This window comes from Salvia miltiorrhiza, chromosome 1, assembly GCF_028751815.1.
Source record: "Salvia miltiorrhiza cultivar Shanhuang (shh) chromosome 1, IMPLAD_Smil_shh, whole genome shotgun sequence".
In the NCBI taxonomy this organism is placed as follows: domain Eukaryota; kingdom Viridiplantae; phylum Streptophyta; class Magnoliopsida; order Lamiales; family Lamiaceae; genus Salvia; species Salvia miltiorrhiza.
The window spans coordinates 13,646,737-13,671,514 of NC_080387.1; the positions used below are offsets into that span (position 1 = coordinate 13,646,737).

A 24,778-nucleotide genomic window follows, 5' to 3' on the forward strand; every position below is an offset into this window, starting at 1 on the left:
TGTTCTGAATAACCATCAGATTCTGCTGCCCCGACTGAAGTTGCTGATCAACATGTCCAAACACAGTTTTATTCCAGATCCTAAGATCACCGTGAAGTCTTTTAAGCTTAAACATCACCTTGAAGATAGGGCAGCAAGTGTTCACAATGCCCGACCAGGAGGAGTTCACTCTTTCCTGAAAATCAGGATGCGAGATCCACATGTCCAGAAACTTAAACGGGCGCCGATTAATCAGAGACACACTGAAAGACCAGAGGCGAGTGATCAGAAGTAAGCCTCGGAAGAGCATGAGTGTTGATTTTAGACCATAAATTTCCAAAGATGGCCGAAAAAAGAGCTCTATCAAGCCGAGATTCCACATGCCTAGGAAGGAAACGTCGGCCAGACCAAGTGAACCGAATACCAGAGGTAGGCGACTCAATAAAATTAGTAGCCTCAATAAAGTCACAGAACTCATTACAAGAGCTCCTCGAAGGTGTCACAGAACTAAAACGTTCATGAGCTCCCTTAATTGCATTAAAATCCCCAATGAACACCGTGTTACCATCAACAAAAGAGAGGAGATCCATCCACAAATAGCGACGAGTAATCTGGTCATTAGCTCCATGAACAACCGCAACACGGAAGTTCCTCGATTGCCAGCAGCAATCGGCAATCACCACCTGGTCCGAAGAATGAATAATCCACGTCTGAACCGAAGGATGAGCCAACAACCAAATATTCGAACGACGAGGGTGTCTGCAATTCTGATGACGAGGGATCATATTAATAGATCTCCAAAAGTGCTGACGAACTTTATGAAATCTAGTTTTAGGTTTAATTAAACCTAAAATAATCAGAGAAAATGAATGGTAGTGTTCCTTAAGAAGACGTTTAGACTCGTCCGTCAAGCCACAGACGTTCCACACCAAGAAATTCATTAAGTTAAAATTTCAATCTGGACTGGGATTCACCCAGTTTCGCTTCTTTATCCCAACATTTATTCACAACGTTATCCATCGTTCGCAAACTATCATCTTTGCTGTAATCAACAATATAGTCACGTGGGGTATGACCTGCTTCAACAGATTTACGAAGCCGATTTTTGATACTCTCTTGCTGCATAAGAAGGGCTTTATTATGATTCCGCGCCGCTTGATCTTGTTTAGAGGGTCGACCCCGGCCGCGTTTGGGGAAGTCTACTTGCCCCTCAGAGATACTTTGTCTAAGACGCTGGACCTTCATCTCGTTCTCTAGAGCAATAACTTTCACATCATGTTTAGCTGTTGTCTCAATTCCAGTCTGAGCCTTCTCATTATCAGAGGATAAGTTTTGATCCATCAACAAGTTCTCATTTTGTATGAGTTGCTTTCTGTTATCATCTTTTTCCCCTGTCATTACCTTTTTATGACCCCGAAGAGTCAGCAATCTCCGAGTTCTCCATCACCGAGCATCCCGCCTGATCAACCTCCTGATCATAAGGCTTATCCTTCTGCCCTATCTGGACAATCTCACAGGGTCCTATAGTGCCTTCCACAGCAAAGCCTGGCGACCCCATCTCCTTCTCCAAATTCTGCGCACTTAGAGTACCGTCACTGTCCGCATCCCGCTTAGCTACCATTGCTTGAGGTAACTCATCCCTGCCCTGAGCATCGTCTAAATCAATCGTCTCCATACCATCCAAAACGTTGAATCTGTTAGCACCCGGAGCTCTCAAATCCTTGCACAAGGCTTGAAGCATGTCCGGCCCTGAAGGCTGCTGTCTCTGTTCATCCGGTTCACCGTCGTAATCATCAACGGTAACCAACCCCTCCCTTGCATCCAAACTTTTGTCCAGAGAATGATCATTCACTTTTCCCACCACCTGCCATTCGGGTTCCTTTGGCTTCACTATCTCCTCAGGTTGTTTTGCCTCTTTTTTTCCTCTCCGGCATTTATCCACCGAATGTCCCGTGATCCTACATCTCGTACAGAAAAGAGGAAAATATTCATAACTAAATTCAATATTGAAAGAATAGTCTCCACCATCAATCGTCATATTCTCCGGAAGAGGCTGAGCAAGATCAATTTCCACCAGAATGCGAGTGAAATGCGCAACGTCATCATCAATAGAATTACCATCAATTTTCAGCGATTGACCTAGCCAAAATCCGATGCCAGATAGAACTTCGGGGTGCCAGAATTCCACAGGTAAATAATAAATTCTGACCCAAACCTGAGCTAAAGAGGACGATTCCTTGTAAGGATTGGAAAAATGAACCCAATCACGGAGCCTCAAAGAACCCGCAGGAAGGTCCCAAATAAGATGAGCTTTCGCAGTCGCTTTATCCTCCTTAGTATGGAATTTCAATGTATAATATCCTTTTCCCATTGGCATTAAATGCCAGGAATTCTTAATCGCCCAGAGAGACTGGAGTTCCGCTTTAAGTTCACGAGTAGTTCGAGGTTTCTCTCATTTGTTCATCATAAGTCGGCCTATAAGAGCAAACTGGAATTTTGACGCTTGGAAGTTTTGTATCTCCTTTTGGGACTTTGAGGATACCCATCTCCCCCTGGCGAAACGGCCGAAGGGCTTGGAATTTGTGTGCAGGGAGATCCATTTTTTTGGTACGTTGCGGCGCAGTAGCATTCGCATAAGAGACGGGGGGTGCAGATGCCTCGATGGCCTTAGTGCCGGAGGGACCAGAAATCATTGGTCCTGCAGAAATCGATTTTTGCTTGTTCACCAATGCAGAAGTCTCAACAGAATTGCGCCTGTCATTATTCACAGCAAGAGGTGCTGAGGTACGTTGGAAGTTGTTTGACACCGGAGGGAGGTTCAAGGCGCTTCAGTCCGCCGAATTCAGCGGCAGGTCGGAAGACATGGACGGAGAAACGACGGCAAAATCAGCGGCAAACTAGGATTAGGGTTAGGGTTTTTTGAGAGGAAAACGTCATGCTCTTTTTCAAAAAATATTACCTAAAATAAACCCTTTGTTGCATGTTAATAGTTAAGGTTAAAATAATATATATATATATATATATATATATATATATATATATATGTATAACTAGTTTTTTTTAAAATGTAAAATGAGATTATATAGTACTTTAGTGTATTTTTTTAAAAAATTATAATATATAATATGCTATTATTCTAAAATAATTACATAATGACCTATTAATAAATTTTATATAAAACAAATAGAAATGCATAATTTCAAAAATTAAAATATTAAAATTAAGAAAAAAAATAGAAAAATGTATTTAAATAAGGTTTCTAGTTTCAAGAAAATATTAGTATATTAAAACTTTGAATTATCATAGCTTGTTCATTGTAGATCTATTTTTTACGTATCATATATCAAATTAAAGGTCATTTTAAGATTTTTCGTTCAAGGCAAATATGTATTTTGTTAAATGAAAATGAAAAAAAATGTGCTTTTCAATCTCTAACAATTTATGTACTTTAAACTGATTTTCATCAATGAATCGTCGATGCCCGCCGTTGGATACACCACCATAGATAATTTAACGGTGGCCGAAATTAATTTTGGTGCCTGAAACCTACTTCTCGTCCACCATTATAAGCTGTAACTCAATGGTGGAGCACTAATTGATTTGCTCGAAGTTGATTCAACGATGTCGTCGATGATTTATTTTTATTTCATTTTTCTTCGAACTTTTTTTCATAATATCAATATTATTATTGTAATTCTTCTTTATTTCTTCTTTCTTTATATATTCAACTCAAATATAATTGTGTAGTTTTAGTCGTGAAAGTGCTTTTCTTAATTTATTGAATTACAAGATTTCATGATTTAAACATATGACTTAAAGGTATCTAAAATATCTAAATAATGTGTATATATGTATATTTATAAAATTATGTGTATATAAAAATTATAAATTTATACAGAATTTAATTAATTATTTATTCATGTAGTCGAAAAATATTGAAGGAAAAGAGAAAGAAATAAAATCAAGAAGTTATATTGAGAAGTGGAAAACATAATATTTTTTTAAGAGAGTGTTAAAATAGTTCGAACTTTAATCTCATGATGACTTTTTAATCCTAAATTTATAAAATTACAAATATAGCCTAAACTTATTTACGTTGTTAAGTTTATAGCCCAAATCAAAATTTCGGCCAACTGAGGGTTGATATGGCTCGTCGAAAGCTGACTTGAAAATTAAAAAAAATGACATTATATTCTTTATCTCTATGTCAGCTACAACTATCTAACTTTAAATTAGACTAAAATTTAAACTCTTAAGTGAAATAAGTACGTTTGCGAATGAAATTTTAACTCAGGTTATAAACTGAACAACCTAGATAAATTTAGGCTTTATTTGTAATTTTATAAATTTGGACTAAAAAATCACTATGAAGGCAAAGTCCATGCTATTTTTTAATAATAACCATTGCAGGATTGAGAAAATTATTTAGCTAAGCTTAATCAACAGAGTTTGTATTCATATTTAGTTGATCGAAAATTGATTTAATAATAAGAAAATTGCCTTTTTTGTAAAGAAAATGAAAATAAAATAGCATAATTACTTCTAATGTCAAAATTTTGATGCATAGATATTGTTAAGATTAGCGAGAATTAAAAAAATTATTTCTAAACTAATTATGTAGAAAAAGGAAAAAAGAAACAAAATCTTCCAAATTCAAACTCAACCGTCAATTTGTAGAAGGGTAAATTAGTCATGAAAATTGATAATTAGTAGCTGAATTAGTCCCTAAAAAACTGAACCAATTTGGTATAAATTTAGGGGCATTATGTATATACATATTATGTATGACTAAATTAATTATAAATAAATTTAAAGATCACGCTATGATGAATTTAAACCCGGAGCCATTAATTTTAAGCATTAAGAAGGTTCAAAGTGAATGTAGACAAGACTACTTTTTTTTTATTTTTTTTTTGATGGAGTAGACAAGGCTAAATTAATTCCAAAGTCACTAGTTAGACGCTTTTTCTCTTTTCTTTTTTTAAGCGAATAGTAATTAGATACTCCCTCCGTCCCAACATAAGTGATACGTATTCTTTTTTGGAGTGTCCCAATGAAAGTGTTACATTTTCTTTTGTAGAAATAATAATGGTCACTAACTACTTAAGACCTTAATTAACACAATTAAATGCACCCTTAATTTTTTAAGTAACCCCATTAATCACACTCTCTCTCTCCCTCCTATATTCCCCCCTCTCTCTCTCTACAAGGTCACTCTCTCATCTTCCCCAACCACAGTCCGTTGCCGCAGCTTCTCCGCCGATGCCGACGGCCACCGTCGTCACCCTTGTATCTCTCTCTTTCTCTACCCTTTTTCTTCACGCACAAATAAAATGGAGCTCTAGCTCTCCTCTGTTCAAGAGAAATCACCGCCCTCGTTTGAAATCCGGTGAGCTTCTAGGGCTTCGATTTGGGTTCTGCTATTTGGGTGGGTTTTTGTTGGTGGGGGTGGCGCCGCTGGCAGTTCTAGGTGGGGGAAGGCGGCTGTAATACCCCGTTTCCTCGAGCTAAGTTTAGAATAAATTTTGAACTTAGATTTAAGATGATTCACGCCAGATTGAGAAAAAAAAAAGAATTTTTTTTAATTCCAACAAAAATGATTTACAAAAGCATTTGTAAATATTTAAGTCATTTAAATTCTTGTGCATTGCATATTGATTTAAATGAAAGTATGTGAATTTATTTCATGTTGGGCCTTATGTTTTATTTACGTTTGAGTAAATAAATGAAAGCCCAACCCATCTTTGATCCTAGATATTTTGCTCACCTCTCGGCCGCCTCACTATTTCCCTCTCTCCTCACCTTTAACTCCTCCGCAAGCACTCAAACAATAGCCAAGATATTTCTCTCATTTCACTCACTTCATCTCTCTCGGACTGAACCTCAAGAACAACACCCAGCGAATTCAAGAACAACAGCCATAGCTCATTCTCGATTCACACAGCACCCCAGCATTCAAGCCAAGGTTTCATCTATGAACTCCTTTGCCCTTTCATTCTTACTCATGATCGAACAAATGATTTCAAAAAAATACATGTTCATACTCTTTTATGTTTTATGCTTGCATACATTGGGTGTTGGTGTTATAAGAATAAGGAGAAAGGTAGAGTCTTGATTTATGTTGCTGTAAATCGAGCTTTGAGCGTGTTGTTTTGTGGAGTTGGCTGTGTGGGCGGATAAGTCGAGAGTAGAGGAGAGTGGGGGTAGCGGCCGTGGCTTGCTGCGGTTGCTGGAAACAGAGGGAGGTGACGGCGCTTCGTCGTTGCCAAGGAGGTGATCGGCGCGAACTGTACCGGTGGGCTGAGAAAGAAAGAGTCGTGAGCTGTACTGAATTAGGGAGATGAGAAGAACAAGGAGATAAGTGCAGAGAAGAGCAGAGTAGCGAGAGTGCAGAGCTGGATTGCAGAGCTCGAACGCCAGAGCTAACCGGCAGAGCTGAAAAGCAGAGCTGACCGGCAGAGCTGAAGTGCAGAGCTAACCGGCACGGCTGAAGTGCAGAGCTAACCGGCAGAGCTGAAGTGCTGAGCTGACCGGCAGAGCTGACCAGCAGAGCTGAAAGGCAGAGCTGAACGGCAGAGCTGACCAGCAGAGCTGATCGGCAGAGCTGAAGAGCAGAGCTGAAGAGCAGAGTTGACTAGGAGAGCTAAACTAGCAGAGCTGAATGCGAGAGCTGACTAGCAGAGCTGACTAGCAAAGCTAAACTAGCAGAGCTGAATGCCAGAGCTGACTAGCAGAGCTGAAGAGCAGAGCTGACTAGCAGAGCTAAACTAGCAGAGCTGACTAGCAGAGCTAGATTGCAGAGTAGACCTAAATCGCAGAGTAGAGCTATATCACAGAGCAGAGCTGGGATACCCGAGCTGTAGAGTAGAGCTGCGATAGCCAGAGCTGGTAGAGACCAGAGTTAATGTAGCAGAGCAGAACGGAGTAGAGAACTTGTGCATATTAAGTAAACACTTATATGCTTAAGTATGAAATGAGTCATGCATTGCATCATGATTTAATTGGTTATTTATATTTCCAATTACAAAAGAAGGTCGAGTAAGAATATTGTTGGTGTTCTTAACTCCAGAGAAAATGTTTTCAATTATTTATTCATTAAATTTTGAAAACCCGACTAAGTGAATCATAGAATGTTAAGCACTTTACCGTGACTTGAGTTTAGATTTAAGGAGACCTATTGAGAATAGATTTCTTGTAGGTCTTGAACATCAGGAAGATTAGCACTGCTATTCCGATTCAGAGATAAGTTAAACGACAGGCTTTGCCTAAACAGGTGGGCTTATTTTCCAAATGTATGGTTGAGCTAATGAGCTTAAATGTTCGTGAAATATAAATTGTTTATCCAATAAAATATTTATGTGCACTCTGCTCTGTTTAAGGCTTGCCACAACGAATCAATTGAGGTTCTCTTATGGCCTAACACGTTATTTCAGAATTGTGTACACCGTTAGCTGACCTGGTGGATTGATCTCCATCGGGCACTAACTAAGAGGCGTTGTAAGGGTGCTTGCTGGATGTGTTCCGAAGCATGTAAAGTAAGGGCCTGCCTGGGTAGTGTCCCGAGGTCAAAAGAAACTTGTCTGGGTTACGCCCTCAGTTCAAGTAAATGGGAGAAATGGATCCGTCGGTGGCTAAAAGGTCCGGGATCATAGCGAGTAACAGAAATGAGTGTGACAACTGCGCGCAAATTAAGCATATATATATTTATATAATGAAATGTTTTAACATGCTTAGAAGTTATTTCACTTCAAAACCTTCTAAGTCATGTCAGTATGATTGGATAAACTGTTCTTCAGATTATGAAATGTTTCAAAAGTTGCAGCCCACTAAGTACATTAGTACTTAGCCCAAATATCTTCAAATGTTTTTCAGGTTAATCGCTGGTGCTGACGGGACGAGCTGAGGCTAGGGTTCAACTCCGTGTTTTGACTTCCGCTGTAGAACTAGCCAGTATCTGTCTTTTGTTTCCTTAACTTAAGACCTTTATGCTACGACTCTAAACATCTTTTGTTGAGTCGAGACTATAAATTCGCAAGTATTTCATTCTATAAATGTTGGTTATATGAAGCATGACACTAAACTTGTGATCCTGAAGTTATTATGTTTGTTGATTGATTTGTATCACTTGAATACATGTCTTTCTTCATCCAAATGGGCTAAGCCCGATTGTTATCCCTTTTATTCGGATCTCACAAGGTTTTTCCCTTGTTCATTAAATGATGAGTCGTACCCCGGTTATAGTTATTGTTTCAAGAATTGGGGTGTGACAGCGGCGTTAGGTTTTTTTAGGGAGGTGGAGGTGGGGGGGTGCTCAGGATTTTGGGGGTGCGGACTCTGTTGCAGAACCTATGCCACAATCGCCGCCGCCGAGCGTCCTCCATGTTTGAATCTGAGGGGAGGCGCCGACGATTCTAGGGGAGGCACCAGACGGGTTTAGAAGGTGGTGGTCGAGGGTGGGGTTTGGGGGTGGGGGTTCAGGGTGTTTGGGAAATGAGTGGGTCAACGGTTCTGGGTGATGGGCGGCGATTCTGGGGGTTCAGGTGGTGGTCGGCGGTTCCGACTGTATTTTTTTAATAAATCAAAGATTATTAAAAAAAATATAAGTATACTAAATTAAAATGTTGGCTTTAAATTTAATCTAAAATAATTAATTATCACATAATTAAGGATAAAATTAAAAACACACTTAAACCCATAAACACTAACTCTTTAAATTATGTGCCGAAAAGAAACGTCTCGCTTATATTAGGAAGAAGGGAGTACTATTTAGGAAGTGTTTGGTTTAAGTAATAAGTATGATTTTGCATGACACTTGCATGATTCGAGTTCGTGATAGATTATTGGGTCCACACTTTAATCATATAATTGAATAATTATTTATTGTTAGAGTCAATGTTGAATTCGACAATGTTGGGTTGAATGTTGATAATATTTTTGTTGTCAATATTTCTGGGAACTACCCAACATTCCGAAGTCTGCCTTGACACTGAACTTTGACTCTCCATTGGTAAGTGTATATATTTAATCTTTACCTTCCTTTCACGTTTTATTATTCTTTGGTTGTGGAATAAAGGTTTTGTGCTTGTTGACTACGTTTTTAATAAGTGGAAAGATGGTTTATCATGGTCCAAAATAGTGGGCTGTTAGTTCCTATTTTTCAGGACTCATGATCTCTTCAACCAACATTCCAGACTGGTCGACTAGCAGTTTTCAGAGGTGGATTGCAGCGGTTATAGGAAGCGTCTGGAAGTGGGAAGTAGAGGAAACTAACCACGACATGAAGGTCTATAAAAGCAGCAAGAAGCCTCATTCACTCTTACGTTTTGGGAGTGCATTTTCACCGACCTAACATTCGCTCACAACCAACTCGTCACTTTGTCTTGCTGCAAACATGATTTGACGGAGGAGTCTTAGGTAGCCAATCTGTAAAGGCTTACTCTGTATTGACTGGTAGTCAATGGTAAGGGTTGAAGATCGAGGACATTGGAGCGTAGCAGACTATTTTGTCCGAGTTTTTCGGCTGTGTTGTTTCAACATTCCTGCTGCAAACGTGATATTGGTTCTTCAAGGATTGCTTTGACGAAGGGGGCTTAGACAACTAATCTGTAAAGTCTCACTTTGTATTAACTGGAGGTCAAGGGCAAGATTTGAAGTACAAGGCCATTGGAGCGTAGTAGGGTGTTTTAGTTCTGTGTTGATTCGACATTCTAGTGCAGTGAGTAGATAGGTAGATTTATCTTATGCAACCAATCTGTAAAGATAGATCTCCAAGAAATCTCAAATCTGTATTTTGTATTGTTGATGATCATAGTGTTTTAGCCTTGAGGCACTCGCGGATTATATTTATATAATTCATGAAAAAATATTCATGTGTGTTTTTTTATTTCCGCTGCATGTTGATTTCAATGTTATTAACATTCAGTTGATAACATTCATATCAACATTACTCTTACAAATTACACAGTGTTACTTGTGATAATTTGGAGCGCTAAATTCTTTTATTTATCAACTCAAAATTAAATAAATTATTTAGTCATCTTCTAATCTTATTGATTTTATCAATCTTATTCACTAAATCAAATGATCGTTAATAAATGATCCTATTGTGATTTATTTTTTCGGAAAAAAGTTATGAAAGAAACTCAAGATCAACATATTCAATATACAGTACATAATCACCGATTCAAAACCGTACTGCTCCTAATTAATGCGTCTACGCACTTTCCCAAAATAACACATAGAAAAACAAAGTAGTATTTAGATATGATGTTGAGTTGAAATTGAATTTTATCAGAAATAATAATATGATCGAACTTTTTTTTAAAATTGGCAAAGCCAAGTACGTACAAAATGACGATAAGGGTACGGTAAAGGCAACGAGGAAAAATATATTCCCAGTAGCAACAGAATTATATGGAGAAAAAAGTACAAATTTGGAATCAAAGTATTGGTGCATTTTCAATTATAGATTATATAAGTCGAGGAAAGAGTTCAGATGAGAATAATTAATTATTGCGATGATGGAGAATTATTTTTTATTATTCTATTATAAAGATTCACATTGTATGTATTATTTATAGGGAAAAGGTGTAGATGCACCCTTGTAGTGGTTGCCCCTATAACGTATAGCTCCCCTTATTTATTGTGTGTGTAAATAAGCCCCCAAAATCTTAAAAAACACTCAATTAAACCCCTCTGACCAAACGTCGTTTACCTCCGTTAGTCAATATTTAAAAAAAAAAATTAAAATGGGCGACCCACATTTATCTCCGATGGCTTCATCTTCGCCGGAGTTGCTGCACGAAATCTGCACTCACTTCCACACCAGCACCACCGCCACTACCATCCCACTCCACTCATTATCATGCCACCAATCCGCCACCTCTTCCTCCTCCGCGCACTACCATCCACACTGCCAACGAACTTCCCTACCTTCCCCTTCGAATAATGAAAGAGAGCCTCCAAATATCCAACAAAAAAAACCCTCGCCTTCTCTCTCTACTGCAGATTTGGAAAACTTATCCCCAAAAACAACGCTCCTCAGTTTTTCCGCTCTCCTCACTGTCGAAGCTCCGAAGTCAAATTAAGTCTTCTCTCCTTCCGATGGAGTCCGATGATATGGAAAAAATTTGGAAAAATTTGTCCACCGGCGGAGTGATATCGGCTCGGACGCCAGCGAAGATGGCGTGTGGAGAGAAGAAAACAAGAAAATGAAATGAGAAATAAATGTTGGCGTAGAGAGAGAAAGCAATGGCGAAAAGAGAAAGAGAAGAAGGTGGTGTGCGCGTAGAGAGAGAGGGAGAGAGAGAGACTAGCGAGTCAAAGATGAAGAAAAAGCAGAGGGAGATGCAGCAATTCCAAAACTTTGCCTAAGAACCGAGACTTTAAATCCCTCTGCCGCTGGAGAACTCCGGCCAGGAGTTCGTCTGGGGTGGTTGGAAAGACGAGAGGCGACGACGGAGAGGATGATCGGCTGCGGTGGTCCACGGGAAGAAGGCACCAGAGATGAGGCAGACTTTGAAAAAAAAATGTTGACTAACGGAGGAAAACGGCGTTTGGCCAGAGGGATTTAATTGAGCGATTTTTAAGACTTCGGAGGCCTATTTACACACACAGTGAGTAAGGGGAGCTATACACTATAGGGGCTACCACTACAATAGTGCATCTCCACCTTTTCCCTTATTTTTATTACATGAATGCATTATTTGAATTTAAATCTTATGAGAAACGGATTTTTTTTTCAAATATATTAAATTTAACAATGAATACATTAATTTTATAAAAAAAAAAATACATTATTTTCACATTCTACACAAAAATATAATTCTAAAACTAACCAACCCATATAGCTCCATTACAAAAATAAACCATATATAAATTTAATTAAGTCCAAATCTCGAATCAATTCAATATGCACAATCATTTTTTTCAATAATAGTGCTCAAATTATGTGGTTTGGTTTGTAGAGGTGAAATTATTCTTTTCACATCGTTTATATTTAGTTTGAAGGAAAAAATGAGTTCGGACATTTTCTAAATTTAAACTGAATTAGATTTATGAAGTTTATTTCTATAAATATCTCAAATGTATTCTAGAACGGAAATGACGCTAACATTTAAGGTCCAAAACTAAAATTGTACTTTTCCAAATTAAATATGATGATGATTAATAAGGTTGGGACTGTATAACCAGAGCTATTAATTAAATTTTGGTAGTGTAAGTTTGCATTAAGAATCTGAGCTCGTGCTAGTAATTCCTTGAATCATTATTTCCTTAGATTTAATAAAAAATGGAAGCCTAATGATGACTCCTCTGGTCGGTGCCCGGCAACCTAAGTGCTAGGAAGCTTCGTCAAATTGATAATTACATATTTTAATATCCTTGTTTAATAAATTAAGATGCTAAATTTCCCTAGCTCGTACATTTATTTTTATATAACTATATATTTAGCTTTCAATTTGAGAAGCTTGGGAGATTAGGAGAGTGCAATTGTCATTTTCACTTCTTCCCATTAATCCGTAAGGCGGCCTCTTAAGACGTCTTCGCCCAAGGATGCATAAGGAAATTACATCATATTTGAATATTAATAAATTATATAATTAAAATAAATAATTTTAATTAAATATGATCTTCATATGTCCTCATAACTTTGTCTTATCCTATTTGTTTATACATTGGCAGATTAACATGGAAGAGTTTTGGAAAAATAAAGGGTAAAGGGCCTATGTTGCTTGGGACTGCATCAAAGTAATACTCATTTCGTTTTAATAAGAGTGGCCACATTTCACCTTTGTTTGTCTCATTATAATTGGCTCAAACCCAAAATAGAATATTTTAGACTTAATTAAGCCTATTTAATTTATTTAATTAGGGTTAGCATATAAGTAAGTTTTAATTAGGGTTCTTAATTAAAACTTACTTATATGCTTTCTATCTAATCCTAGCTGCATTCAATCATATTCTCACATTTCTTTCTCGACTCACTCTGTCTGCCGCACCACGAAAAGGCAGAGAATCTGCGTGCTTTTAAAAAGGGTACTTTAATTTTTATTCTCTTACTTTTAATTTATTTAAATTGTTTAGCAGGTTTATCATAATTCCATGAACTAGAATCTTTCATTTAAGTGTTATAGATATAGTTTAATATCCGATTCAGTCTCATCTCGACGTGATTGTTATAGTAAATGAAGTTGGATATGAGTCGAATGATCATGGTAAAGGAAAAATATAACAATTACATCCTTGGGATTGATCAAAAGTTTGTGAAGTAAGAAAGGACGCTTAGAGCACTTAGCGTACACGTATTGGTTGACTCATGCGGTTGGCTCAAGTCAGCTGTATGATGATCTAGTTGATACAGATGCCTTTGACTCGAGGCACGGCTCATCCGAATGAGTCAAGCTCGTAGACCGAAATATCCAGTGCATGTGTTACACGCGTCCTATTAAAAAAAATTGAAAAATCGATGTCAACAGATAGAAACAGCTAGTTTAGCAAAAAAAAAAAGAAAAAAACCAACTTTTTTCTTATATAAATATATATTATTCCTACACTATTTTCACATCAACTCCTCCAACTTTTATTCGTCATTTTTCATATTCTCTCTCAAAATCTTCTATCAAATGAACCCCACACAATCCCAATTTCTTTTCTTCAAACTGGTGTGACGAGCTATCGGGGCCGTATTACTAGGCGGACCTCGCAGTGATTAATTTGGGCGAGGATACGGAACAGGGCCATGGTTTGGCTCAGCCACAACCGAGGCCGGCGACGGCGAGGGAAAAGGGAAAGAAGACCAAAAGAAGGGGCGCCATATGTACGTGCTCGAAGAAACCGATTTTATCACCCGTATTTGGATCGAGGAGACGAACAATGCCATTCGTGGTGTCGACCAAAAACCCGATGCCTATTGGGGAAGGGTGTTGGAGAGGGTAAACGCATGGTGCCCGAGCCGTTCACTATTCGACTAGTGAAATCTCATTGAGGGTATATCACTGTCGAGGCAAAGTTTTGGGAGGCAACATGGGTTTGAAGCTCATGCCAAGTGGCCCAGTGGTCATAGCAACGACATGATCTGAGAGAAGGCGCCAACAACAACAACAATAATTTTCATGTTATGAATAATATCGCCAATAGACGATGGTCAGATGAAGTGGAGTTGGGTGACACCCACCCTACAAGTGATACTCTTTATTGGTAGGTGAGTTTTATGGCTGGGGATCTTTATCAAACACTTGGCGTGCTGCATTTTTTTTTGTTTATTTAATGATATCATGTGGTATCTTTCTTGGCGTGTTTGCTAGGCACCTTTTGTTGATTTCTTTTGATATGCGAGCTCTCTTTTTTCGAGGCTCGGGTCCTTAGTTTGTTGTCTTGTGCTTTCAAGGGTTTTTTTGTTACGTTTTCTCTTTCTTTTTTTATATAAAATCTCAATTTAATAATAGCGTCATTTTTGCTTTAATTTGTAAAAACTATAGTATATAGTGTTAATATATAAAGATTAGGTCTGGGCAGGCCGGATTAACTCGTCTGATACATGCATTTGAGTGTACATGAGACTAACTCTTCTAAAAATATTTCAAAATTTTCTTATACTTTGATATTATTTTATATTTATATATACTTATTTAATTAAAATACTCCCTCTGTCCCACTTATCTTGAGACTTTTCCTTATTTGACAAACTTTTTATCCTTTATTCATAGGGTGCGGTTATAGTGAGAACCACACTTATCGTGAGAACATAAGAACCATTAAAATCAATGCATCTACTATATAAATCAATGCATTCGCTATTAAATTTAATGCATCCGAAAATAATAAATTTTTTGTTCCCTTCAGGATTTGAACCCAGGATCTGCATTCATCCACCGTAGATCTTGATGATCGAATGACTTAAAATGGTTCTCTGTTCTAATTTTATTTAGTGGTTCTTATTTGAACATCTCCCTTTATTCATATTTTCACTTTTTCATCTATACATAAAATATTATTTTCTTAATTTTCACGTTAAAAAAAGTCTCAAGATAGTCGAAACAAAGGAAATATCATTAAATTTTGATATTCGTCGTGCGGATATACCAATTTAAAATGTACAGCAGTAAAAAGAGACCTAAAAAATCATTTACCCTATATTGATAACTCTCATTTCGATATAAATAATCAATTTTCCTTTCACCTCAAAAAAGAATTAGGAAGGAGCGAATATCAAAATTTAGTTTTACAAAATAATACACGCAGTAGATCTACATTAGATATTTGGTCAGAGAAGGCGAGAGAGAGACACACACTACAAACTGGAAGATTCTGTAGGAAACCCACGATTCGCGATGCTAAACAGAAACTAGTATTTATCAGAATAAAATTTAGTTTCTTGAGTTTGTTGGCAGAGAAAGGATGAATGTAGCCATAACTTTTTTAAATTACTTACTTCAACAGTTTTGTAGTTTAGTTGGATATATTTTACTATAAAATAACACCACCCAAATCATTATTTTGCATATATAAAAAATACATTGGTACATGCAATTTTATTACTAGAATAGGAACAAACCTCCATTAGAAAATTTGGGTTTGGATCAAAGACAGCTGGAACTTTGGAACTACGCCGCTGACTGTTAGAATTCTAGCTCTCCAATCATGGACCTACACTTACCAATTATTTTAATTTATACATTTTCTAATAAACTGCATTTATTGTCACCTTTTTTGGGGAGATTTTGAATACTCCCTCCGTCCCGCGAGTCTTGACACGTTTGGGTTCGGCACGGGAATTAAGGAGTTGTAGATTAGTATTTTAAATGTGTAATTAATAAAGTATAAAATTGATAAAGTAGGAGAGATAAGGTAATAAAAGTGATAAAATAGGAGAGAGAATATAATAAAGGTGATAAAGTAGGAGAGAGAAAGTAATAATTATTTGCCCAAAAAGGAAACGTGTCAAGATTCGTGGGACGGCCCAAAAAGGAAAACGTGTCAAGACTCGCGGGACGGAGGGAGTATAATGTTTATAATATATTTTTTTATATATATATATATTCAGATTTGTGTAATGTTTATAATATATTTAAACTTAAAATATCTCACAAAAAAAAAAATATTAAATGCTTCGACTTTGCCCCTTTGAATTAGCAGCGAGACTCTTAAGCACACTTGCGAGAATAGCCAATAGCCATGGCCTATGATCGGTTTTTCTTTATCCAAATGTATATGCATAAATGTGTCTCTGTAGATTTTTGAGTTTAACATAGTAGTATTACTTATAAGTCAATTGTGTATGTAATTGCGGATGTGATTCATTCAGCATCCTATAATCTTTTTATTTTATTATTATTATACTCCCTCCGTCCACGAATTAAAGCCCTACTTGCACTTAAATTTTTGTCCACCAATTAAAGCCCTATTGTGCTTTTTGTACTTTTTTACTCTTCTTCTTTTCCTATATTTACTACCATTTGCCACTAATGGACCCACCTTACAACAACTTTATCATTTTTATATTCTATATTTATTACACTTTATCACTAGTGGACCACCACACAACACCTTTAACACTTTAGTCAACTACTTTATCACTTTAATCAACTACCCTTATATTTCACTCACAACATCTTTTTCAGCTTTCTTAGTCTCCGTGCCCACCCTCAAATGGGGCTTTAATTGGTGGACGGAGGGAGTATTTATTATGGTCATCATTATTATATTCCAAAATAATCCTATAGCAAATATGTGTTATGGTAATCATTATTATATTTATTATTTTAATAATATTTTTATTAAAAATAATCCTTATGATTTATTCCAAAAAATGAGTGAAAAAAGTATATGTATATATATATATATATATATATATATATATATATATATCATAACTTTGTACTCCCTCCGTCCTAACTTTTAGTATTCATATTTTCTTTTTTGACCGTCTCACATAAAGGGTGGGACCCTTATTGCACTTACAATACATTAATTCAATCATTTTATTAATATCCTTGTCACTCGCAAATGGATACTAAAAGTCGGGACGGAGGGAGTATTTATCAATCATACTAGTAATAACTTATTAACTAATAAAGTAATATTAAATTATAAAAATAAGGGAGAAACAACAAATAGCACCATATCATATAATCCTTAACATATTTACCTCTTTATCTTTTAATTTTGGGTTGTCAGCCCTCAACATCTTATAAAGAGTGCAAAATTCCCCCTATTCTGGATAGATACTTAATATATATATTTTTTAAGCGGATCTCACTCTACAGATATAAACTGCCAATTGATGGATAAGAATAACAAAATATGAATAAGATCCCTAATTTTTGAAGTTTCGATTCATGGATTATATTCTTACTGGCAGTCATTATATAAGTAAAACATTTTATAACCCAGGATTGAATCTACGAAATAACACATATGAATCTTGAAAATATCAAGTACTCAAATTATTAGAATCCATATTAATCAAATGCACGTAGAAATAAATTAAAGAAAAAAAATAATAAAATTTTCTTCTTCTTCAACACAACAAAATAGAAAATGAAGGTACGAAACATGTCTGCCTCATCAAAGCTTGACTTGGACCCACTTGAGAAATAGAAAATAAAAAATTGAACAATATTAAGTGTCCGTCATGAATAGAAGAGATTTTGCACTCCTTATGAGATGTTGTGGAGCTGACAGCCCAAAATCAAAAGATGGGAAGATAAATATGCTAGAGAGATACGATAGAAGACTATTTGCTACTTCTCCATAAAATAATTATACAATTTAATTATATCGAATATATTTTAATAATTACGAAATTAAACCTTAGCATATAAAATTGAACTAAAGTTGAAGAAGAAAAGATAAAAGAAAATTAAAATAAAAATAAAATAGGACACAAATGGAACATAAAAATATTATATTTGTTTTAATTTTTATTTAAAAAAAATACAAAACGCAATAGCAAATTAATGAATAACTTATGAGCATATTCTTTTTTGAAAGAAAAAGGTAATTATTATTAAGACGAATCGCAGCAATATCCAGAAGCCAAGTAGGAAAATCGAATTTTCAAATTATTACATTAGAGACACAAAAAAGAAGGAAGAATTAGCAAATATATAGCCCCCTATCATACAACCACCTAAGACGTTTATCTCTCTATCTTTTGATTTTGAGCTGTTAGCCCCTCAACATATCATGAAGAGTGCAAAATCCCCCCGCTCTTAACGGACATTTAACACCGTTAAGTATTTTTCATTTTTTTTTAGTTTCTTACTAATATTTCTTACTATAAGCATATAATTTTTTTTGAATTTAAATTTAAATGTTTGTTATATTTTTTTAAATAAAATTATTTTTAAATACACACACACTTTCACTGCGTTCTTAATTAATACAAGGTTATCTTTGTCTATCAAATTATTTCTACTTCCATATATCGTGTATGCTTTTGGATTTTTAATTAATACAAGGTTATCTTTGTTATGTTTTATTTTTATATACGATATATTAATTGGTAGGATTTTTTTTTTGTTAATAATATATATGTATATTAAATCTCATCTAACTTTAATTGTTACAAGAACGCAGTGAAAGTGTGTGTGTATACAAAAATAATTTTATTTAAAAAAATATTACAAACATTTAAATTTAAATTAAAAAAATTATATGCTTATAGTAAGAAATATTAGCAAGAAATAAAAAAAATGAAAATACTTAACGGTGTTAAGTGTCGCTGATTTATGCTTAATTGTTCTAATTTTAGGGGTTTGCATGAGCTTTATTTTAAGATAACCTTCTGGAAATTGGTGCGTTTTATGGTGTATTTTATGCTTTGCAGGAGATTTAGATTTTCGAGATGAAGAGTGCAAATTTTGGAGAGTTTGGGCTAAGAATCGTGTTTATGTGCATACTCTGGTGTGCCAGAGCTGAGAAGCCCCGCGCTCCAGAGCCATCGAAGTTATCACCAGAGAAACCGAGATGCACTCGTCAGAGAAACCAATCGCCAGAGGAATGAAAAGCCAGAGAAATGCAATCGCCAGAGGAATCACTTCGCTGCTAAAATCATAAGCGCCAGAGGAATCGAAAGCGCCAGAGGCATCGAAAGCGCCAGAGGAATCATAAGCGCCAGAGCGGAAGCCGTTTCTCTGGCGAGAGCCGCGATTTTCGCCAGAGTGGAGATTATTTCCAGAGCGCGCGTCACAGCTGGAAGTTGCGTTATCTTGCACGATTCTATTGCCTTTAGAATTCTACTTTGCATGGCAACTTCCATGGTGATCTAGAGGGATTTGAAGTCTATAAATAGGGCCATACTTTTCATTGTAAAAAATCATCCCTTGCCCTAGTTTTAGACGCCATCTTGGAGATCTGTTGGCATCCGAAGCTTAGGTTTAATGCTTTTCTAGTGTTAGTTTCGATTTCTGTTCTAGTTAGTTTAGTTTATAGTTCTTTAAATTCATGTTTTAGATTAGTTTTCCGTTTAGAGTTGTAATTACGTGACAGATTACTTCTCAAGACGATTTACGGTATTTCTTTAATCAAGTTTATTTATTTGCTTTTACTTATGCTTTCTTTAAATTCTGCAAATTTACTTATGCGATTTTATGATGTTTTCTTTAAATTATGCACTTTGGTTTCTGCCTAGTTAGATTAGATTAGAAGTTTTAATTAAAGTTATTTAAATTCAATTTGTCTAGTTAATTCTTTACTTTAAGTTCATTTAATTCTTGCCTAGTGTTTAATAGTTTCACGCCTAGATAATTTTAAGATTAAGTTTTTAGTTAAGTTTAATTTACAAGCATTAGTTAATAATTCATTTTCGCCTAGTTAAGTTTAATTCACGTAAATTTACTTTCCATGTTTTAGCTTAATAATCTTAAGTTTACAGCTTTCCTGTGACATAATTAATTGCCCTTAAAGATCTTCCTTGAGAGACGACTTTGGGTTAACTTATCACTGCTAGGATGTCCTTGTTCTATTGCAAGTCAAACTAGAGGTGTTCTAGGTTGAGTCAGTCGCACTATAAAAAAACGTACGATTACCGACGACATTCTGTCGTCGGTAATAAGACACAGCCACCGGTGAAAACTGCTACCGACAGCGGCGGCGGCGGCACCTTGCCGTCGCTAATCGGCTTGTCGTTGACGACGTTAACGACGGTGACCGCACGCTACCGGCAGTTAACGACGGTGATGCCGCCGCCATCTCTCGTCGGAGCACGACAGAGCTTTACCGACGGTACCGCCCCACGCTATTTAACGACAGCATTGATACCATCGGTAACATTCGCCGGACGGTGGTCGAGAAGTCGTCGGAAACCAACGTGGCTACCGACGGCGGTTACCGTCGCTAGTTAGCAATGGCATTGTTGCCGTCGGTAATATTTATTTATTTATTTATTCTATTTGTACAAGTTTTTTCCGTATTTATACTATATTGCATATGTTAGGCGAACTTCCGAGTCGATCACCCAACTTCCCAGTGGGTCACCCATTTTGCTTGTGGTCTCTGTCAAGCACGCTTAACTTTGAAGTTCTTTTCGAGTGGTCACCAGTGCAGAACACTCGTATTATTGATATATCTATACCTATTAATTCATTTAAAGGCTATATACTCACTCATATATTCATAATCTTAGAATATGTGGAGATAATACCTGAAAGATGTTGTTAATTACTGATCAAGTTCGTTTACGTCCTTATTTTTATCGTCGGTAAAATATTTATTTATTAATTAATTAATTTTATTTTTTTATTTATTACTTTTTTTTACATTAATACACCGAAAGTGTTTTAATTTGGTTATTGTAATGTGATTTGAATTTATTTGTTTACGTTAAATGCAATATGCTGAAATGAAAATTTTATTGAAAAAAGAAGTTTGGAAAAAACATTGAAAGCACAGGCGCGAATAAGGAGATGAGCCTCATAAAAGAAAGCCCAAGAAAACGAAAAAAAAATCTAAACCCTCGCCAAAAGGGAGCAAACAACGCAAAGGGAAAGCAACAACCAAAACAACGCTAATGCAATCATCATCATCATTGCCACAAATATATAAAACATATATAGTTTTAATAAAACACTTGAAATATATAGTTCAATAAAACATAAATTTGAAAATAAAGTGCAAATGTAATTTTGTTTGAAAACATAAATACGAAAGTCTAGCATCATCATCATCAGGGAGAGACCTAAGCAGCATCATCATCATCAGGGGATGGAGCTCACTGACCACCATACATCCTCATTAACTGCTCCATTTGGGCAAAGCGCTCCATGAGGGCTTGCCGTTCTGCTTGCTCTGCAGCCAATCGTGCCTCTATTGCAGCCCTCTCTGCAACCTGCGGGCGTTCCTCCAGTGTGGAGATCCGTGTCTCATAAAGCTGTTGAGACACCACAGAAGTGCCTGTGCTGCGGATAGACCCCCTACTAGCCTGGCTCTGCCCGGCACTCCAGATGCCGTAGATCAGTGACCTGTCCGGCTGTACCACCTCCAAATACACCTCATCTAGCCGGTGTTCTCGTCCTGTGGCAACGGCAAGTCGATGAACCTCGTGCTAATTCATACATAACAATGCATAATTGTTAGAAAATAAATACATTCACTAAACATTTGAATAAACTTAAACACTTACATCAATTCTTGCATCTCTCTCCGACGTATAACTTCTGTCGGCGTACATGTGGAGGCGAAGGAAGGTGGCATAGTTCGGCGCATCCTGGGAGAAATCAGGCTCCAAGCTCTGTTCATGCATTTATATAAGATAAATAAGTTATATTAGTCAAGATATTATAAATTTATATATATATATATACTTATATTTATATATACATATATATATATATATATATATATATATATATAGGGTGGGTGTAATACCCCGTTTTCCTCGAGCTAAGTTTAGAATAATTTTGAACTTAGGTTTAAGATGATTCACGCCGGATTGAGAAAAATAATTTATTTTAATTCCAACAAAAATGTTTTACAAAAGTAATTGTAAATTTAGTTATTAAATTTTTATGCATTGCATATTTATTTAATTAAGCATTCAAGCCTTTATGTGTGTTGAGATTTAATTTCTCAATTTGGGCCTTATGTTTTAATTACATTGAGTAATAAAAATGAAAGCCCAACACATCTTCACATCAAGCCCCCAACCCATCTTCACCAAGATATTTTTCCACCACAACCACCTCACTATTTCTCCCTCTTCAAATATCTATCTCCTCCGCTGCTTCACGAAAATCATCTCCTCTCTCATTCACTCACTCCATCTCTCTCGTTTCCTCCTCCGGACTGAGCTTCAAACGCCGAGCTTCAAGAACAGCAGCCCAGCGATTCAAACAGCTGACCATCGAAATTGATCAAACTCTCAAGGTTTCACCTTTAACTCCCTTGCTTCTTCACTTCACTTTTTAATTTAGAAACCCAAATTCATGTTCATGTTTTTGTATGTTTATATGTATTTTTGCTGCATAATTTTTGAAAAAATAGATAAAGGTAGAGTCTTGTTTTCATGCTTGCATACTTTGGGTGTCTGTGTTAAGAAAATGAATAAAGGTAGAATTTTTGTGGAGTTTTGGGTGGTTCAGTCGAGTTTTGGATGAGAGTTGAGGGTAGCGGCCGTGGCTCGCTGCGGTCGCCGGAAACAGAGGGAGGTGACGGTGCTTCGCCGTTGCCAAGGAGGTGATCGGCGTGAACTGACTTGGTGGGCTGAGAAAGAAAGAGTAGTGAGCTGTACTGAATTTGGGAGAGCAGAGCAAGGAGATGAGTGCAGAGCAGAGCAGACGAGAGAGAGTGCAGAGCAGAGTAGCGAAAGTGCAGAGCTGACCGGCAGAACTGACCGACAGAGCTGAAGTGCAGAGCTGACCGGCAGAGCTGAAGTGCAGAGCTGACCGGCAGAGCTAACCGGCAGAGCAGAAGTGCAGAGCTCACCAGCAGAGCTGAAGTGCAGAGCTAACCGGCAGAGCTGAAGTGTAGAGCTGACTAGCATTGCTGACTAGCAGAGCTAGATTGCAGAGCAGAGCTAGAATGCAGAGCAGAGCTAGATAGCAGAGCAGAACGGAGTAGAGCACTTGTGCATTTTAAGTATGAAATGAGTCATGCATTGCATCATGATTTAATTGGTTTTTATAATTCCAATTACAAAAGAAAGATGAGTAAGAATATTGTTGGTGTTCTTAACTCAAGAGATTTGTTTTCAATTATTTATTCTTTAAATTTTGAAAACCCGGCTAAGTGAATCATAGAATGTTAAGCACTTTACCGTGACTTGAGTTTAGATTAAGAGACCTATTAAGAATAGATTTCTTGTAGGCTTTGAATGTCAGGATGATTAGCACTGCTATTCCGATTTAGATAATAAGATTAAACGACAGGCTTTGCCTAAACAGTTGGGCTAACTTTCCAAATGTATAAAGTATGATTGAGTTATTAAGCTCTAAACGTTTCAATGAAATGCACTTTATTTATTCAATGAAATGCAAACTGTTTATCCAATAAAATGTTTATGTGCACTATGCTCTGTTTAAGGCTCGCCACAATGAATCAATTGAGGTTCTCTTATGGCCTAACACGTTATTTGAGAATTGTGTACACTCGTTAGCTGACTCGGTGGGTTGATCTCCATTGGGCACTAACTAAGAGGCGTTATAAGGGTGCTTGCTGGATGTGTTCCGAAGCATGTAATGTAAGGGCCTGCCTGGGTAGCGTCCTGAGGTCAATTCAACTTGTCTGAGTTACGTCCTTAGGGCAAGTGCAATGGGAGAAATGGATCCGTCGTTGGCTAAAAGGTCCGGGATCACAGCGAGTAACAGAAAGGGAATGTGACATGTGCGCACAAATGAAAATTATTTTAACATGCTTAGAAGTTCTTTCAATTTAAAACCTTCTAAGTTATGTCAAGTATGATTGGATAAACTGTCTTTACGAAATGAATGAAATGTTTCAGAAAATGCATGCCCACTGAGTACTTTAGTACTTAGCCCAAAAATACTTTCAAATGTTTTTCAGGTTGGCTGGCCGGTGCTGACGGGACGGAGCTGAGGCTAGGATTCAATATTCTATTAAGACTTCCGCTGCAACGCTAGCTTTCAAGTGTCTTTTGTTTTATCAACTTAAGACCTTCATGTTCAATATTAAATGATATCCCTGATCGAGTTTAGACTCTTAACTCCTAGATTTATGCTAATGAATGTCGGTTGTCAGAAGTATGAAACTAAACTTGTGATCCAAAGGGGACTAGCCCGACTTGTCATCTTATTCGGGTTTTAACAAGGTTGTTCCTTGTTTATTTCTATGAATTAGTTGCACCTCGATTATATTTATTCATTCAAGAATTGGGGTGTGACAGAGTGGTATCAGAGCATAAGTTTTCTTTCATGTCTCTGATAACCATAAGCTTTTTGATGTCGAGTCTAGAATAGTATCTCTAGACTTCTAGTAATGTCAGTAGCCCTCAGCTCGCCGTCACACTGCCGCAACCAAGGTACGATAATAGTTTCAAAAATATACATATATGTATTTCAGATGTTATGAATGTTTCCAAGAAAAAGTGTGCGCTTTCAATGAATGATGCTATGTGAATTGCTAATTGCTTTCATATTATTATTTTGAGTCTCCGACCCATATAACCAGCTAAGTATCGTGTTTGGGACTACCCGAGCCCTTAACGATAAGATAAGCAAGTATCGTGTTAGGGACTACCCGAACCCTTGACGATAGTTTCGTGTTTGGGACAACCCGAGCCCTTAACGAATCAATGAATGTATGGTCGAGTTAGATTCCTTGAATCTTTCCAGCACAAGCAAAG

At 36.7% G+C, this 24,778-nt stretch overlaps 1 protein-coding gene across 1 annotated transcript; it reads right to left on the reverse strand.

Moving 5' to 3' along the window:
• Positions 1-1,384: 1,384 nt before the first annotated feature.
• Positions 1,385-2,350, reverse strand: LOC131022621 (uncharacterized). Its single transcript, XM_057952163.1, has one exon. The coding sequence runs from the start codon at positions 2,348-2,350 to the stop codon at positions 1,385-1,387; it is 966 nt and encodes a 321-aa protein (XP_057808146.1).
• Positions 2,351-24,778: the final 22,428 nt, after the last annotated feature.